This window comes from Euprymna scolopes, chromosome 20 (genome assembly GCF_053919585.1).
Source record: "Euprymna scolopes isolate OS-2025 chromosome 20, ASM5391958v1, whole genome shotgun sequence".
Lineage (NCBI taxonomy): Eukaryota > Metazoa > Mollusca > Cephalopoda > Sepiida > Sepiolidae > Euprymna > Euprymna scolopes.
Window position 1 is genome coordinate 84,960,398 of NC_136501.1, and position 18,769 is coordinate 84,979,166.

At 31.6% G+C, this 18,769-nt stretch overlaps 1 protein-coding gene across 1 annotated transcript in view; it reads left to right on the top strand.

Annotated features, from left to right (window-relative positions):
* The window catches only part of LOC145241510 (PAX3- and PAX7-binding protein 1-like), an 85,064-nt gene that overhangs the window by 32,287 nt on the left and 34,008 nt on the right, over positions 1 to 18,769 (top strand). Inside the window, exons 8-9 of the mRNA XM_080104548.1 lie at positions 2,126 to 2,315; positions 9,692 to 9,809. Coding sequence (XP_079960674.1) covers positions 2,126 to 2,315; positions 9,692 to 9,809 — 308 coding nt within the window. The remainder of the gene's footprint in view (positions 1 to 2,125; positions 2,316 to 9,691; positions 9,810 to 18,769) is intronic.

Here is an 18,769-nt window from a genome sequence, read left to right on the forward strand (position 1 = left end):
GTACAAAACTGACTTCAAAATTTGGTGGGCGATGTCCTTTTCTCTTCTCTGCTGCTGCTTTCTCATAGAAGAGACGTTGCAACCTTTACTCAACTGTATAGTTCCTCTTTGTAAGTCATTCACGGCAAAAACCTGATTAGCTTCAACAAATATCAGCAATTTCCTTTACTATTTATCTGTGCCTAAATCTAAGAAAAAATTCCATGAACTGAATTTTTTCCTAGAACTGCACAATACCACGGAACTGCTTCCCATTTGATTATAACAATTGTTTTCAAGTCCATCATGAACAGGTTCTTTAAAGAGTCATCCTCTAAAATAAATTAATTTATCTAAATTAAATCATCACAGTACCATTATCCTTGAGTGACCTCCAGGCCTTGATGAGCATCAATTATATGATGTAAAAAAAAAAAAATTCAGTAGGCGATTAAGTAAATTATTATCCATATTAATAGTTTATTAAATGTGATATGCACGGGAATAAATAGCAGTTCTGTTTATGCTGCTGGCAATTTGTTGCTTCCTTGTTGATGAGGATGATGGGATTCTGCCTAGCAAAGCTAAGCATTGCTGTAATCAAAAAGAGAAGAGTGAACAAAACTAGTTCTTTCCATAATTGGCAGATGGAAGAAATGGTTGCACATGAGATGGGTGCTTTTGATGCCACTAAAATGACAGATAAATGTCATAACTTTGTTACAGTGTAAACATATTGAATCAAATAGGTCTCTTTTCTTTCAAAATTGATACTTTTATAAACAACTTTGTAGAAAGTTCTAGACTTGATCATTTGTTGGCATACATACATTTGGTTGGTCAGTTTGGGTGTGGATGATTATGTCATGCAAACATACTTTCTATACTCTGGGTGAGAACAATTCTGCTAGCTATTTTATTTACCTCCTTTAGTTAGACACAAGGTCAAGTGTTTTATGTGAACCAAACTGAATTCAAACTTGGCACACTCGGGTTTCAGTTCATGCAGTTAGCCACTGTCAGAAAATAAATGGATGGCAACATAACAATGTAAAAAAAATGTCATGTATTGATATTTTGTAATTGCATTTTTAAAGTTTTTGTTTTTTAATATTTAATTTTCTCGCATTCGAATAAAAATTATTGTACAAAGTTTTAGAATTAACAGCACCTTTAGTGACAGCTTTAATGTTAAGAAAGAGGTTACACCAGGGCTCTGTACGGAGTCTGTTGCTAAAAAGGGTCGTATAGGTAAATTGATATAGATTGTATGAAAGAGATGCTTTTATGCTAATTAAATGCTTGCCTGTGAAATAATGAAAGGTGTATTTGTTAAGTTCAAGACATGGAGGAAAGACATGAGATGTAAAGGTCTTAGAGTGGATGTTAACAAAACCAAAGTGATGATCAATGTTCGTAGTGTTGGAAAGCTACAGAAAACATGGGAGTAGGTGATAATGATGGATTTGAAATAAATAAAGACCTTGCCAGAGATTGGTTAGTTTGGAAGTAAATTTCTAAAAACCATCGAACGCATATAAAACATCTGTTAAGCTAAATATGATACTGATGAAAAAGTGGATGAGAGTACTTGTGTTAGTAGGTGTCAAATAGTTATGGCAACAGCAAGGAGCCAATGAAGGGAGGAAATGATAACGAAGGAAATGATAACGAAGCATTTGAGAAAGGAAAGATGTTGAGGAGTTAATAGCTGATTGGAAGATTATTTTATCGTTTAAATTTGACAGTTCAAGCAGATTTAGAATATGGCGGCAACAAAGTAAATGTTTGTATTAACTTTTTGAAGCATATAAAATTAAACTTTTGCACTTATTTCTTGTACATATTTTGGCCATTTTCTTTTTGATAATTTCTTAAATTATTGATTTGTATGTTTTAACTTAATGATTTTTAATTGTAAATTTATTAAATTGATTATGAAATAAATTAATATTTTTTATAGTTCATACTTTTTTTCCATTTTCTTTATTTAAAAAATATATATTGTAATCACATTTGAATTTATTGGGGGAAAAATTACTAAAGCAACATATTTTGTAACTTTCAGTGAGTAATTTATTAATTCTTTGGTTTTCTATTTTTCTTTCCTCCATTTTTTTCTTTTTCCTTTCACTCCTCAATACAGACTAGATTCCATTGATGAGGTGTATCGAAGTCATGTCAACGAACGTGACACTTTGGTGATCAACCTTGAGGAAACTCAAAAAGAGATTGAAGAGGCTGAGAAAAACTCTAGCATCCTTGAAGAACGGTTCAAATTCTTTCAGGAAATGAGGGGGTATGTGCGAGACTTGGTTGAGTGTCTCAACGAGAAGGTGGGTTTACACATTTTAAAAAACTCAAATCTGTGGATGTTTTCTGAAACAAAAGAAAAATTTGTTTTAAGACACAAAATGCAAAACTATTTTATTTATATATTTGGAGTGGGGAATGTTTTTGTTTTATTAAATTTATTTGAAACTCAACAAACCGAATGAATTAAAAAAAATTTTTTATAAAACAAACTGGTCAATTAGATTAAGAACAACAGCAACTACCCAAAGAGCATGACATCAACTTTTCGAATTCTAGATCAAATCTACTTATATAAGAGTTAGATACATCTTATGATGGCATACTGTTGCCACATCTTGATATGTGTTGCTTAAAATACTCTTTGTTGACTTGACGGAGTATAAAATTGACTTCACAATTTAGTAGAGGGGGGGGGGTTCTCTTCTGTTCTCCACAGCCCCTAGTCTTGCTATTCTTTCTCTACTCTTTTGTCATATCAATGAAAGTTACTCGTCTGAGCTCCTAAGACATTCACAGCAAAAATGTCTTCTCTATTCTTCCACTGTGTGTCTAACATCAAACAGAATTTCTATGAACAAAATTTCTTTTCAATTAGCTCCCACCATCATCACAGGACTGCTTCCATGCCGACTAGAACATGATTGTCTAAGGATCCAATATCAACAAACATTTGTCATTAACTGTGCAGTAATCAAATTTTGTTCATTCCATGCATCATTGTTAATCCTCTTATAATATTCTTCATCAGTCAAATGACAGTCCATTTGGTTTTAATAAATGGTGACTCAAAAAATATACTCTTTGTGTGTACACTATATGAAGAGTTTGTCTGAAAAGGTTCAGAAGGAATATAATCTGTATGAAATTAGGAGTGACTCAACTCTCTGAAAACATCTTGTCCAAGTCAAATCTCTTACATCATGATCAATAAATTTGTGTATGCTATTCTGTATACATTTGGGGCAAATATACAATAGTGAGATATGCTGCTCCCTAAAAGTAAGGCTTGAAGAACATCAGAAAGTTATATATGGAGGCTTTGTTGGACAAAGTAAAGAATTATAGACCAAGAAAAATAATCAAGATCAAAATGTCTGAGTAGATGTAGTATATAAGTAGATGTAGTATATAACTAAATACAATATGTGGATGAATAACTATAAATAGTAGATTAGAAAATCAGTAATATATATATATATATATATATATATATATATATATATATATATATAGTCAAGCACGTCTGATTGAACACAACTAAGTTCTTTTTTCCAATTTTGTTGGATAACTTTTCAATTTGCCAAGCAGTCTCTTTTATTTCAGCTGGCATGTTGTATATTATGGCGCCCAGTAGTTGTTATTCGGACATATTCTTCTGAAGCTCTTACAATCAGTACATCCGATTGTCGTCAGGAGCAAATTTTGTTGTTGTCATTTTCTTTGAGGCTTAGTGTATTTATAGTTAATTGGGTTTTTTTTTATATTGGCTATAATGTTGGGTGCAGGATGGGTAGAGCGAATTTTTTATTTTAATTTTCTTATTTTATATTTTATTTATTGTTAGTTATTGAATACAGTTAGTATATTTGCCCCAATATTAAATGAGATCCAGTTAATAAGGAGCTGTAGTTTAATTAGTATGGTTTCTAGTAGTTTAATTAGTATGGTTTCTAGTAGTTTTAGTCGTCGTATGCAACATGCCAGCTGAAATAACAAAAAAAAAAATTTTGGCGAATTGAAAAGTTATCCAACAAAATCAGAAAAGGAAGAACTTCATCATGTTTGATCAAACATGCTTGAATAATGACTTGTTGCCAATATATATATATTATTTTCCACAGCCGAACTAACGTTGCAGCCCACAAGAGCCAAGAAAGCCAACAAACCGGAAGTCCAAGACTCGAGTTTTGACGTTGGTTTGGCTGTGGAAAATAATTATATATATTCTCTCACACTCTGAATATATATATATATATATATGATTGGGGTCGCCAACAATTGTTACGTTTGTTTTTTTTTTATTATTTCATTTTTTAATTTTTTAGATCATTGAAATAATTTTTTAAGCCATTGAAATAATTTTTTCAAATAGTTTTAATGCATTTTGGATGTTCTCATTTTTTTAAAAGCATCCTCTTCAGAAAGTTTGTAAAATATTCAAAATGTAGAAGAGCGTTTTCGTTAACCATTTTGATGATAGATGTTCCCAAGAAGTGGGAAGATTTCTAAATGTTTCTTAATGTTTTCGTGAGTGTATTTCTCTCCTTCCCTTGGTTATTGGGGTCAGTACATGGTCACTGAATGTTGTTGCTCTTTGCTTTTTACTTTTTTCTCCTTTTTTTTTTCTTTATTTATTTTCCTTACTTGCGTGGAGGTGCATTGGTGCTTGGTCATATAAGTGGGTCTGTGTTTGTGTGTGGAGGAGGTTGTGTGAGTGCATGTATTTGTGTGTGTGGGTTTCCTTGTATTGGCTTGTGGAATGTGAGTTCTGTCTTCTAGTTTGAATAAGCTTTGTCTAGTATTTGTTTTTTTTTGTTTTTTGATAGGGAGGTTGTCATTCAATTTTGATTTTTAGATTTTAATTTATTTCTATTTAGTTTTAGTCTGTTGGGATATTAATAATATTTATAATTTAATAATTATGTTTGTTTATATAAAGGAGCAATATTTATGAATAAACATAGCATATTTCTTAATGTTCCTATTTATTTGTCTCCCCACATGGGCAGAGTTAAACATAGGATTGGTTTTTAGTGTGGGGAAAATCCAGTTCACTAAAAAGGGGGCACTCTAGATAGGCACAAGAATAAAAGTTGTCTCAGTCTCAAAGGATTTCTCCTCCACTGACTGAGAATAGAAGAGGTGGGTGTAGAATTAGGTCATATACTAAACTGTGATTCTAGGTATTTATTAGTGTTTTTGTTTTCATAGTAAAGTAAGGTTAGTATTGTTCAATGTGTTACATTAGAGATCGGGGAAATTTTGTGTGTGTGTGCGTGCGTGTTTTAACGTTGGTTCTGATTTATGTGTGGAAGTATATACATGTACATGAGTGCGTCTTACATTTTGTTTGTTTGTGTGTTGATATTAAGCTTTGTTCAATTCGGGAGTGAATTTTATGAAATCTTTTTCCTGTGTAAGTAAAAGTAATTGTCAGTTTGGAAGATTGGCATTATTTTGAAGTTATTTCCACTGCATGTTTGTATGTGTTTTAAAACATAGAGGTGTCTGTTTTCTGCAATTTTTATGTTGCTCCTATGTAAGGCCACTCTATTGCTGAGGTTTTTGGTTGCGCCTATGTAAGATTTGTTGCATGCTGTGCATCTTAGTGCATATACTACATTTTTGGAGGTGCAGTTTAGGTCTTCTTTTATTTTGAATGTTTGTGTTGGGTTTTGGAATGTGTATGTGTTTCCTTCTATTAAAATATCATAAACTTTACTTACATACTAATAGTGGTGTGTATCCTCTTTTCCACAGAGTGGTTTCGGTGGGGATTTTTTTGGTAGTTTGTATGGGTGGGGTAGAGTGAAGAGGTAAGGGGTTCTTGACTATGTTGTATGATGTGGTTGGTAGTAACTAGGTTTGTATTGTTGTGTGGGGTTGTATTAAGGCCATTGTGTGATGGTGTTTTGTCAATGTTTGATATGTTGTTTGGTGCCTGTATTCCTGTGTGATGTGTTTGATGGGAGTTTTGGTTGAATTTGTTGATGAGCATGGGTGTATGGTATGGGTATGTTGTGGTTGTTCCGTTGCATGTACTTTGATCTGTTGTGCTTGTAAGTGACATATGTTTTGTTTCTTACCTTCATTTCATAATCTTCCCATTTGCTGATATCAGGTATGATTGTTTTGTTTGTGGTTGGTCTTATTGTTCATGTTCAGTGCTTGTTTGGTTTTTTTCCTTTTCTGGTAGGCTTTTCAGCCAGAATATTTTCTGTTCGATAATTTTTCAAATTTTTCCTCCTCTCTGCATTCAAACTCCCAAAGTCCAAAAAGGAATTGGTGGGTCTCCTTGGAGCATAGTTCCCTGATGTTGGTTAACATTTTGTTGTCAATTTCTGTGTATTCTGTGAGAGAAAAGGGGAGAAATACACTCACAAAAACATTTAGAAATCTTCCCACTTCTTGGGAACATCTATCATCAAAAGTGGTCAATGAAAACGCTATTCTACATTTTAAATTTTTTTACATTTTGAATATTTTACAAACTTTCTAAAAAGGATGCTTTAAAAAAATGAGAATGTCCAAAACATTAAAACTATTTCAAAAAATTATTTTTATGACCTAAAAAATTATTTTAATAATCTAAAAAATAAAAAAAAATTAAATAATAAAATAAGTATAAATAAATATAACAATTGTTGGTGACCCCAAATCATTTATTTTTCTTAGTCTTAGAGAGGGAAAAATATCCAAATGTGTGAGACACAAAAATAGTCATAACTTCCTTAAATTTTAAAAGATTCTTAGATCATCAAGCTCATTCTATGGATGCCATTATTTCAGTTTTTTCATGTGTATTCTAAATGGTTAAAAAATATATGTATGAAAGAACTTTTGGATGAAATATTTAACATAATTTGATCTGTATATTAGCTGTATCTACTCAGCTTTGTTCAGGATGCAGTTTTATGGTCACTTTAGTTTTTAATTTCATTTGTTTGAACAATTTTAAACTTATACAAAAAAAAAAGATATTAAATGTTGCACAACTATTATATTCTTCATTTTAAAACCTTAGTTATACCCCTTTTCTTTTCTTTTTTTTTTTAGGTGATTATTTAAAAATGCATCATATTACCAATCATTTGGGACAAACTGAGTAATTAAAAAAAATTATAGTGAAGTACATTGTTATACTGTTAATAACATAGTACAACAATAACAATTAAAAATTGGCTATTCAAAAGCAAAGTTTGATGTGTCGACTTGAATGTTATGTGTAACTTACTTCAGAAATCCAACAAGATGTTCTGTGCAATGGATGATGGATGTTCTTAGTTGTCATTATGGGCGGTTCATGGATGATTTCACAATAGGGGAATAACCAGCCCTACAAGCTTGCAACTTTTTCAGTTGAAGCGCATTAGGTAGTGCAATGTACAAGATAACTAGACTTTTTGTATGACACCCGGACGTGAAGTTTGGTTGCACTGAGATTGCAAAATGTCTAGATAACTTATCGATTGGCAGCTCTTTTGGGGGTCAGAGGTCACCATTGCCAATAGCTGATTTTTATGTAAACATTTAAACAGTTACAAGAACTCGCTTTCACACCTTTGATACTTTAATAAAAGCAAATTTGCAAGAAAACACAGATGGCAGGTGTATTCTTTCACACACCTGCCATCTAGAACCATTTTTTACAGTATGTTAAACTCAAAACTTTCTATTAATTTGGTGAGTAATCTTTTAAGGGTTCTCAAGATATTGAACAGATAACATATCCATTTTTGGAATGACATAAAAAAAACGAAAAAAGAAAATAACTTGTATAAATAGTGACTTATTGCAATTTTTTTTTTCTCAAATTTTAACTGATGAAAATTTTTAAACTGCTTTAAACATTGTATGGAAAGAATGCAATCGTGGGAAGAATTGTCCACAATCTTCTTTGGCAGAAACAGCTGTTCATCTCATTGACGCATAAGTAGTTCAATGGATAGTAACATCTCTACACAGTTGTTGCAATAGCCATAGCATGGTGTTTTAAGAGCAAAAACAAAGTTGTTTACTTTTTTTCTTGCCTGTATGTTATGATAGCAGCAGTCATCTTTCTCTCTTCCCCAATAGCTGTAATATGAATAATGGACCAAATGTGTACTATATTTAGTTTAATTTAGTGCTATGCAAATGGGTAAAATAAGCCCTTTGTAAAAATTCAGACCCCTTCAATTTTTGTGAAAATATAACTAAAATTATAAATCCAAATTCTAGTATATATTGTTTTTAACGTCAATACAAAGTTAAAATGAATTGCTTTAGAGTTTTAAAATGATTTCTAATTATGTTTAGTCATTTTTTTTATGTTTAGTATCGCTTACGTTTTAATCCATATTTTGAAACATGATGTCACACCAAAGTTATAATTATTTTGTTATGGTAATTTTTTAAAGTTTTATTTATATAAAAAATGTCTAAATAACTTAATTGATAGAATTTCAGACTGAACATCTCAAGGTTTGAGTTTCATTTTCTGGTCATGGCATCCGCTTTATATTTTGTGAATTATTTAATATTAATGAAATGTTTTCCATTTTTAAACGTAATTAAGATCGCTATTTTGAAATGAGACAAATTTTGTAATTGATTTATTATTGAGGAATATTTTAACCTGTATTTTGTGTAATATAAATATATAGGAAAACAATCTTTGGGAAGCAAACATTAACTTCAGACTGACATTTACTTACATGATTACATTAAACAGATTTTACATTGTCTTTTTTTTTTTTTCCATATTTGGTTGGTCAATATGCACATGTTCATAATTCCTACACAAGATGATTTACATCTGCATATTTTAAAACTTATCCAAAAAAAGAAATAAAAATTTTAGTAGTAAGAGTAACAACTTCTATTATATTTTTCAGTTTAAAATATGAGTTATTCCCCTTTATGCTTGAAGACATTGTTTATGAATGGTGTGTCATGTAATCTTTTTCAATGTTATTTCTTCCAATAAGATATTTTCAGATTTGCAGGGTTATGTTAAAGAAAAAAAATCATTATTTTGTTTAAAGAAGTATGAAAAATGTCTTAAATTTTTCAAAAAGTCTATTCAAGTTTTTTCTATTACTGATATAAGCTGATTTTTATTTCTAGGTGATCATCTAAAAATATTTCATATTACCAGTCATCTGGGCCAGACTAATTTTTGAAATTGTAGGGAAGTAAGTTATATTATTAATTGCATAACAATATAACTTACAAAATAACAAATGAAAATTGGTTAATCTGAAGTAAATTATTATTAACTAGCCATGGCAGTGAAGTCATTAACTGGCTGTGAAGTCATTTTCTTTTTAATCTTTATTTGTTTGCACATTTTTTTACACTTAGACATAAAAAATACAATTTCAGTTGTAAGAGAAACAACTATTATTTGGTTAAGTCAAAAATATGAGTTATCTTTTTTTCTTTTTCTCTGTGATTAGTTTAAAATGTTTCATATTATAAGATTGTCTGGGCTGGATGAAGTCATTTTTTAAATAAATTGTAATGAAGTATGTTATTGTATTGCCAACATATTGGTATAACAATAAAAAACAAAAGTTGGTTTGTCAGATGCAAAGTTTGATTTGTCAGCTTAAATGCTATTTGAATCTTACTTTGAAAATCCGACATGAGAACTTTGTTAGGTAAATATTCATTATGTCTTTTTATCTTTCAGGTGCCGACGATTCAAGAACTTGAAACCCGCATGGCAAATTTGCTAAAACAACGTGCGGAGAAGTTGGTCTTTCGCCACCAGCAAGATGTCCGAGATCAGTGTCAGGACTATACTGCAAGTCGGTATTCATGTGTCTCCTCCTTCCAGACAGTGTAGGTGTGATAGCATGCCTTCACTGTTCTTAAATCCTCTTGTATTTTTCCTTTTCTTTTTCTTGTTTTTTCTTTCCCTCTCTTCATATTTTTGGCAGCTTTTTTTTTTTTTTGCATATGTATAATACACTTTAAAAAAACAAGAAAAAACACAGAAAAACTGCATTTTTAATGAGTCATTTTTAGTTGTAATTCTTATCTGATTGTTTTTATCCCTGACATCCTCGACTCATCTCCATGAATCCCAACAGTACGTGATGGGCAATTTACAGCCTCTCCACAACAATCATCCATGTGAAGTAAAGAGCCACATCTTTTACATGGTTAGTCTGTTAACATGTATGGGCGTGAACAGAGCACGGAAGATCTAGAAGAGTAAACCTTTAACAAAAGTTCCTTTATTCTTTATGACGACTTGTAGTTCCTATATCGACTATGGACAAATAAAGGTTTTAGCCAAGAGAACATTGCAACTTTGCAGAAGATCATTTTCATTAACAAGAACATGCACTGTTGCAATGAATGGAGAACCATAAAAATATACAAGTTCAGCCAAGCCATATGCCAATCCAGCCCTAAAAATGCTTTTGACAAGTACTTTAATATAATCTGCTAGACCAAACATGATGACACAAAAAGACTATCATCCTAATACTGTGATGGGTGGTGGAATTTTATTCTCTAACCTGTAACAAAGCTCTCCACAGTATACACGTAGCCTAACCTAACAGTTTTACATTTGAATCTTTATAGAATGTGAAGGAAGATATCAAAAGTGATTATGACAAATCCTTTCAACCATCATTCGGTTGTCTAGTCAAAGTAAGGTTTTGCAACGAATCAGAATATTAGAAATCGCAGTTCTTTTTAATCTCTCAACAATCAAGACAGTTTAAATATTGGAAGAATTTTAAAATAAGAAGTTGGAGTTGGACCTTATATCTTTCAACTCCTCAACCCTGCTTTTAACATGTTTTTAAGTATAACTTACACCATGACAACGTGTTGAGAAAACATTGAGTAAAATACAAATAAAATAGACATGTATTACTGATTTTTAAGAATTTGATGACCATTGTGAAAATATTACCGAATTCAATTGTCGGATTGTGATCAACTTTTGATATTCTATGAATCTCATCAGATACTATTAAAAACAAACATTAGAAATGGCTAGCTGTACTTACTCTGCATTATCGGAGAGTATTTTGACTTGCAATTTGTTTTTGTTTTGTCCTTTGAACTACAACTTTTCATTTTTTTTTTTATTTAATTTTCATTTATTTGAAAAATCATACTGTGTGACTTGTATGTAATTCATGAGACTAGATGCATTCTTGTCCTGGAATCCGATAAGACCAAGAAACCTTAAAAAAGATACACTATAATGGTCAATTGGGGAGAGGAAAATTATGTTCCCAACTTCTGTACTAACTCTGTGTTTGAGAGGTAAAGGAGAACTTTAATGGAATATTCGAATATCCATGGATATCATGTATTCGAATATCCATGGATATCATGTATTCGAATATCCATGGATATCATGTATTCGAATATCCATGGATATCATGTATTCGAATATCCATGGATATCATGTATTCGAATATCTATGGATATCATGTATTCGAATATCTATGGATATCATGTATTCGAATATCCATGGATATCATGTATTCGAATATCTATGGATATCATGTATTCGAATATCCATGGATATCATGTATTCGAATATCCATGGATATCATGTATTGAAATATCTATGGATATCATGTATTGAAATATCTATGGATATCATGTATTGAAATATCTACGGATATCATGTATTGAAATATCCATGGATATCATGTATTGAAATATCCATGGATATCATGTATTGAAATATCCATGGATATCATGTATTGAAATATCCATGGATATCATGTATTCAAATATCCATGGATATCATGTATTCAAATATCCATGGATATCGTGTATTGAATATCCATGGATATCACATAGAGATCAAGTGTTAGCACTCGATTTCTGAGAACTTTGACTGAAGTAAAATGAAACACTCAGTAAAACATTTGTTTTGCATAGTTAATAATAAGTCATTTTACTTCTATTTTTTCCACAAGAATAAAATAGAATTAAAGTGAAAGATGATTTTGCCATCTAATTTACATGTGTTTGTGGTGTGTGCAGACACACATGTAGATTAGGTAGCAATGCTGAAAAGTGGTCACTCTTTCTTTAAAGACTCACAGAGACTAAAATATATTAGAAAGTGGTTAAATCAACACAGTAGGAAGTGAGAGAAATACTTAAGAGAAATGATTGAATTGTTCAGTTAATTATAAATTACAGATAAGTGGAACAATAAAAATCGATTTTTTTTAATGTAATTAAATCACAAAACTGTTGTATATTTTAGCGGGTATGTTGTTACTAGGGTATACAAGGAAAAGTCTTAGAGAAATAAATGTTGATTCATTCACTATATATATAACATCTTTGGTGGAGGATATTTACCTGTTCTTCGACTCCAACATCAAAATGAGACAACAAAATACTGAGTTACAATAAAAATACATTTTATTTACGAACATTGTAAAAAGACATAGTGTGTGTGCACATATGAACAAGCAAGTTCTGGATATATTCATTGTGAAGTCGTCTTTACTGAGCGTTCAGATATAGTTCTGGTAAGTTTGTTATGTGGTAGAGAAGTTAATTGAATTGTTCATGACAGACCATTAATGCTTATGACAAATTTTAAGTCATCTTACCTCAAATGTATACGCATACGTACAGGTGGGAAGTTACTCTTCAATTGTGTGAATTTGTGGAGCAAAAGTGAGTCACGTCTTTTCATTGTTTAGTCAAGGCAAAAAAGAGAAAGAAATGGAAGTGGAGTGAGATTGAAATAAAAAGGTCAGAAGGAAATGACCTAGATGTCATGTAACTATGTCAAATGCCAGATTGACATTGTTTTTTTTTTTGTGTCCTACACTCATGCGGCTTATTTTGCGTCCATGTGTTCGCACTACAAGCGAAACACTGTTATAGTAGTAGTCATACTAGTTCCTATATTTAGTTATTGGAATTCTTATTTGAGATGAGTAATTTGTACATATTTTTTATTTATTTATTTGCGGACGATTATCCTCATCTTTTCTGGGCCCGTGGCGCAGTTGATAGAGACGTTGAATCTCTACAGTTCCAGATGAGCATTGTCTGAAGATAGTGATTTCAATCCTACCCAAATCCGTCCAGAGCATTAGTTGGCCAAAACGTGGTGAGACGGCAACAACTATGGAACGCAGTAATTGCTGAAGATACAGTTGAAGATTCAGCATTCCTATCCCGTTGCGGTTAACGACCTGACAAAGGCCAGAGGAATAGTTGGCCAAAACATTGTGAAACAACAACTATAAAAAAAAAAAAATAAAGATTAGGATAATAGTTCGCAAATAATAAATACAAAATTAGTTCCTATATATCTATCTAAATATAGATTGGATTTCTTTCTACTCATACATACACACACATAGCAATATGTATTTAGAAAGAAATCCAATAGTGCTAGATTACGAAGGAGTCACCACTTATTAAAGCCCAGAGGCCACTTGAGGATAAGAGTTGATGAGTATACACTAGTCAATGGAAAAATGTAGTAATCGTTAGTAGTGGAAATTTGGTAAATTGGATTATTTAAGGGGGCGGCTCATCAAGAACTTGTTCACGTTGGATTTGTAGATGACCATATTGTAATCAATTGGAAAGCAGGAAAACGGAACAGATTTCTACAGGCGTGCAGTTCTAAGAAAGAAGCTTTGTTCATGGAATCTACATTTAGGTTTAGGCACAGATAAAGAGTGAAGAAAATCGTTGGTAGTGGTTTTAGATAGATGAGTGCTTTGGAGCTCAGACGAGTATTTGCCATGAAAATAACGCAAAAGAAGAGACAGGCTCGCATTGTCTCTTCTGTTGGAAAGACGTTGCAAGAAGAGAAAAGGGCATCCCCCACTACGAGGCTACAAAGTCTATCTTGAACTCTGTCAAGGCATGATAAGATGCTTTTAGCAGCTCTTGTCCAGATGTGGCAACAATATTCCATCCTTGGATGTACTTTGCTCTTATACAAGTAGAGAATTGCATCGGCAGTGAGATGTCTACTGGAGCGGTAGAACAATCATTTTTTTCCAGCAGCCTTGGCAATGGATTTGATGTACATCTTCCACTTCAGATCAGGAATAAAAGTCTGATCCAGAAGCTTGTCAAAACATGGAGCCTCCCCAAGACCATAGCCATTGATTTCAATTGATGCCAGATGGAGATCAGTGTTGATGGAAAGATAGAAGCTTGGTTTTAGATGCATTAAAAGTAACCAGCCACCTTTTTCCCCATTGTACCACATGATCAACATCAGAGGAGAGTGAATCAGAGAGAACTTGATCATTTATGGCCTTTGAAGTGTTGGAATGGATGGTTGTGTTGTCAGCATAAATGTCTACAAATGATCTTAGGATGTGATTTGAGAGATCATTGATGTACCTATTTACTATGCCTCCCCACGGGACAGAGTTAGACACCAGGGTCGTTTTTTAATGTGGAGACAAGGTACAAAAATAAAAATTGTCTCAGTCGTGAAAGATTTCTCCTCCACCGAAAGAGAACAAGAAATAGAAGTGCAGCATCTGAAGAACAGAAGATCAGGAAGAGAGTTGGGCTCAGGATGGACTCCTGAGGGACTCCAGCATTGATACTGTGAGCTTCTCATTTCTGCTCATCAACCACTACTTTTATGAACCTATCAGAGAGAAATGGTTTAATAATTGAAAAGACATTTCCAGCTATATCGTAACTGGAAATTTTGTGGAGTAGACCTTTATGCCATACCTTGGATATGTCCTAGAAAGGAAGTCTCCGTCGAGAGATTTTCTAATCCTATAAGATATGACTTTTAGCACATCTGTTGTAAATCTAGTGGAATGGAAACCATATTGCATATCACTGATGAGGTTATTTTTGCTGAGGTGGTTGACTACTTCTCTATTTAACACCGATTCCAGTAACGAGACTGATTGGTCTGTATTGAGAAGGAGATGACCGATCACCTGAATTTTAAAATACAGGACATCCTCATGAATGTTTAATAAGAACAACTTAACAGTTATTCACATATGTATATACTAGAGAAGTTCAGATCAACATTGTACCTTAGGTTTAAAGCTGGAAGAATAGACCCAGGCAAAAAATACTGGGTATTCTTGAGTTTTAATAATACACTGCTCAGTGACTTTTGGCAGTCATATTTTGATCTATAGGGAAGTCTGTTATCCCAGCTTGAAACCTAAAGTACCATACTAACCTGAACTTCTGTAACATGAATAAATGATTGCATTGGAGGGCAGTTCTAATTGTTAGAACATGACTTAAATATATAAATTGTTTCATTAGCATTTCTAAGTAGATCATGATGTAAAATATGGTGAGCTTCTTTCATTTGTTATGTCTAAACTTATGTCCCACAAATGAATAATAATTTTTTTCCAACATTGCAATGCAGTTAATAGTTATGTCTATTATATTATCATCTGATTTCCTATATAAAGATTGCATGGTTGAATGCCGATGCAGCATCTTAACAAGTCAGGACAACTTCAATGATTATTGAAATAAAAATCTGACTCCTAATTCTATAGATTGAAAATAAGAATATATATTAAACATGATTTAAATATTTTTATTGGTATAAATATGAATCTATCTGAATACTCGGTGAGATAGTAGTGTAAATCGGATCTGTTTTTGAAAGGCGACTAACATAGGAGAAGGAAATCTAAATAAACCAGCAAAACTAAAAAAGTTCTTTGACTGATAACTATCTGTCATTTCGTGTACATTTATCTGTTTTCATGACAATGAACTCTGAGCTCAGCAGAAAAATGGAAGAGATTTATTATCAAACTTTTAAAAATTAAAACAAAATAAGGCAAAATGAACTCTGGTGTTTGATCATACAAGATCAAGAACTTTTCAAACTATGTTGAGGTTTTTCTTTGATTTTACATTGAAAATCATAATGGAATGATTGTGTACAATACTCAGCTGTGCATCTGTGTAGACGTGGTGGTGGGGGCTTAGGTGTAGTTTTGCTGAATTAAGATATGTTACAAAGAAGTTATGCCTTATTAAGTAACCAGATCTATTCTTGCAGAGATCTTAAATATAGAAAGTTGAACTGCTAAAATGATTTTCGTTAGCTGATGCTGAACGCAAATTTTACATGATATAGTCTGTTTTCCTGTCTTTACACTGTTTATATATATATTATATGCTTAACACAACATCATATGCAAGGAGAAAGACATTTTTGTTTTTAAAAAAAATATTTGGGTTGCTGATGGAACTGGTTTGATTTAAAACTTAAAAACTGTTGTTAAACCAGTTCATTATTGATTCATGACTTCAGGGTTTCTACAAGAGTTTTTTACAATTAATTTTAATAATAATTATAAATGAAATCATTGTATACAGGTGCACTACAACTCTTATCAAAAGTGCATATGTATGGAGGGAGCAACCTCAGGTGCAGTTTTGGTGAATTAAGGAAATGCTATAAAATTTACTTTAAAAGAAACTGACATTCAGTTCTATTAAGTAACCAGGTCTATCCTGGTGGACATATTGAATACAGGAAGTTGGACTGTTAAAACAATTTTCATTGGTTGATGCTGAACATTCATGTCACATGATGAAGTCTGCTTTTTTTTTTTTTTTTTGTCAGGCCATTTACTTTATAATTTTTATGTGGAGCATATCATTTGCATCATATTCAAAGGAGAAACCTTTTTCTTTGAAGAAATGAATGGGTTGCTAGTGAAGTGGATTTAATGATTTAAAACTCAAAAAAACTGTACTGAAACCAATTCATCTCAAAATGTATTTTACAATAAATTTTAATAATAATGGAATTATTATGTTGCTCAGATGAGCATGGAAAGGGGTGTGATATCTGGTGTAGTTTTAACAAATTATGGGAATCATGAGAATTAAAAATAATTTATCTGCCTCAAAATAATATTAAAATTGACTATATTTAAAATTTTTCAAATTTAGAAATTAAACACTACAACTTTAAAATATTTGTTTGCTGAAAATGCTATAATTTTGTACCGTCTTCAAATTCATGTAAATTTTCATTTAAAAAAAAAACGTTATATTTTATCTTAAAATAAAAAGCTGGAAAAAATAGATATGTATAACATTTCTAATTTTGATAAGTAGAAATTGTTGGATTGTAGGCATCCATCAGATGACCGACACTAAAACATGTTTAGAAAATTTAATAAATTGAATTGCTCCAATTAAACTTTTTTTTATGATAGTTTTAATGGTTTCATTTTTATTATTTTTGTTGTTTTGGTTAAATTTTATTATTGTCACTCTGCTGAAATTATAGACTAAACTTTATAAATATAGAGGTAAATACTAATTTAAACTTTTTAAATAGGATTGTTGAAAAGTTGTTCTTTGGGGAAAGGGGAGTATATGCAATAAAACAAAAGAATGAAATAGCTGATAAGTGTATGGATGAATCAAAATGCATAATGGTGGAATTTAATTTTGTAACAATTTTGTGGGTGGATATTAATTGCAAAATAATATTTGATAGTTCTTCACAATCATCCCGTCATTAAAAATGTGTCTTATTTTTTGAATTGTCACGAGTAAAATTATTAAGCATAGTTAAGGGCGATCCAAAGGTTCCTTTTACATTAGCTACTACACCAAACTGTAAGGAAGGGTGTTACTCCTTGTCCTGGATTGCTTCATTTACCCTTGATCCTCAGCTTATAAGGAGGCATCAAGTGCATTTTTTAGTCTTTTATCTGAATCGATTGAGATTAAAAACAAAAATCCATTTCCAATCCATTTCATTTTTAATTCAATAAATGATTTTGATGTTAATATCATAGATCTAGTGGGAGGGACTAACCCTTGCATAGTCTCCAGTTTTAATACTGTCACGCAAATCATCAGATACTAATTAAAAAGATAATTTCTTTGATATTCACCAGTGAAGAGGATGCCTTCTTTCTTTCATTGCCTTTGGCTGACTCTAAGAGAGGGGAGCAGTTTGGTTTATATATTTAATAGCATTATGATTTCTATTTTCCCCATCTGCCATAAACTTAAATATTTCAAGTTACAATATTAAGCAGATTTTTTAGTTTTTTAGGGGTTTTTTTTCTGTAATCTATGTAGGATTATATAGATTACATGTATTAGAATTCCACGCAATACCAGGTAGCCTTGCTAGTCTAACATGAAACTATCTTCCCAGATTTTCAAAGTAAACCCAGATAACAATTTGTTTGGCTTATCAGTGTTTGCCTATTTTTTCATTTTCTTTCTTTCACTATTATTGGCACAGATTTTTTTCTTAAATTATTCCAGCTAAGAATACTGTTTAAATGAAGACATTTTGCCTTTCTCATTTAACAGAAGCATAAAAAATAAAATTTCAACATTTTTTTATTTATTTCTGCAATTAAACTATGTATTTCTTACAATTATTATAATGCTTGGTAAAATATTTTACAAGTGCCTTTCTATTATATAAATTATTCATAAATTATTTTAAGGATACATGCGCCCTTATTGTCATCTTGAACATAACTTTTCACACTCTAAGTAAAATAGAAACTACTTATTTGCTATTGGAATGCACAGGGATTCTATGACTTTCGTAACCATGGCAAATGTTGAACTATCTAAAAGAAATGATAATAAGGAGGTGTTTTTATGAAGTGTGTGGTGATTATACAGCTAACCAAAAGCTTGCCCCCTCCCAAATCGTTTGTTGCTTTTGATGCCCATCAACTCGTCTTTTGACTAAATTGCATAGTGTTTATTTCTTTTACATTTTTCTTTCGAC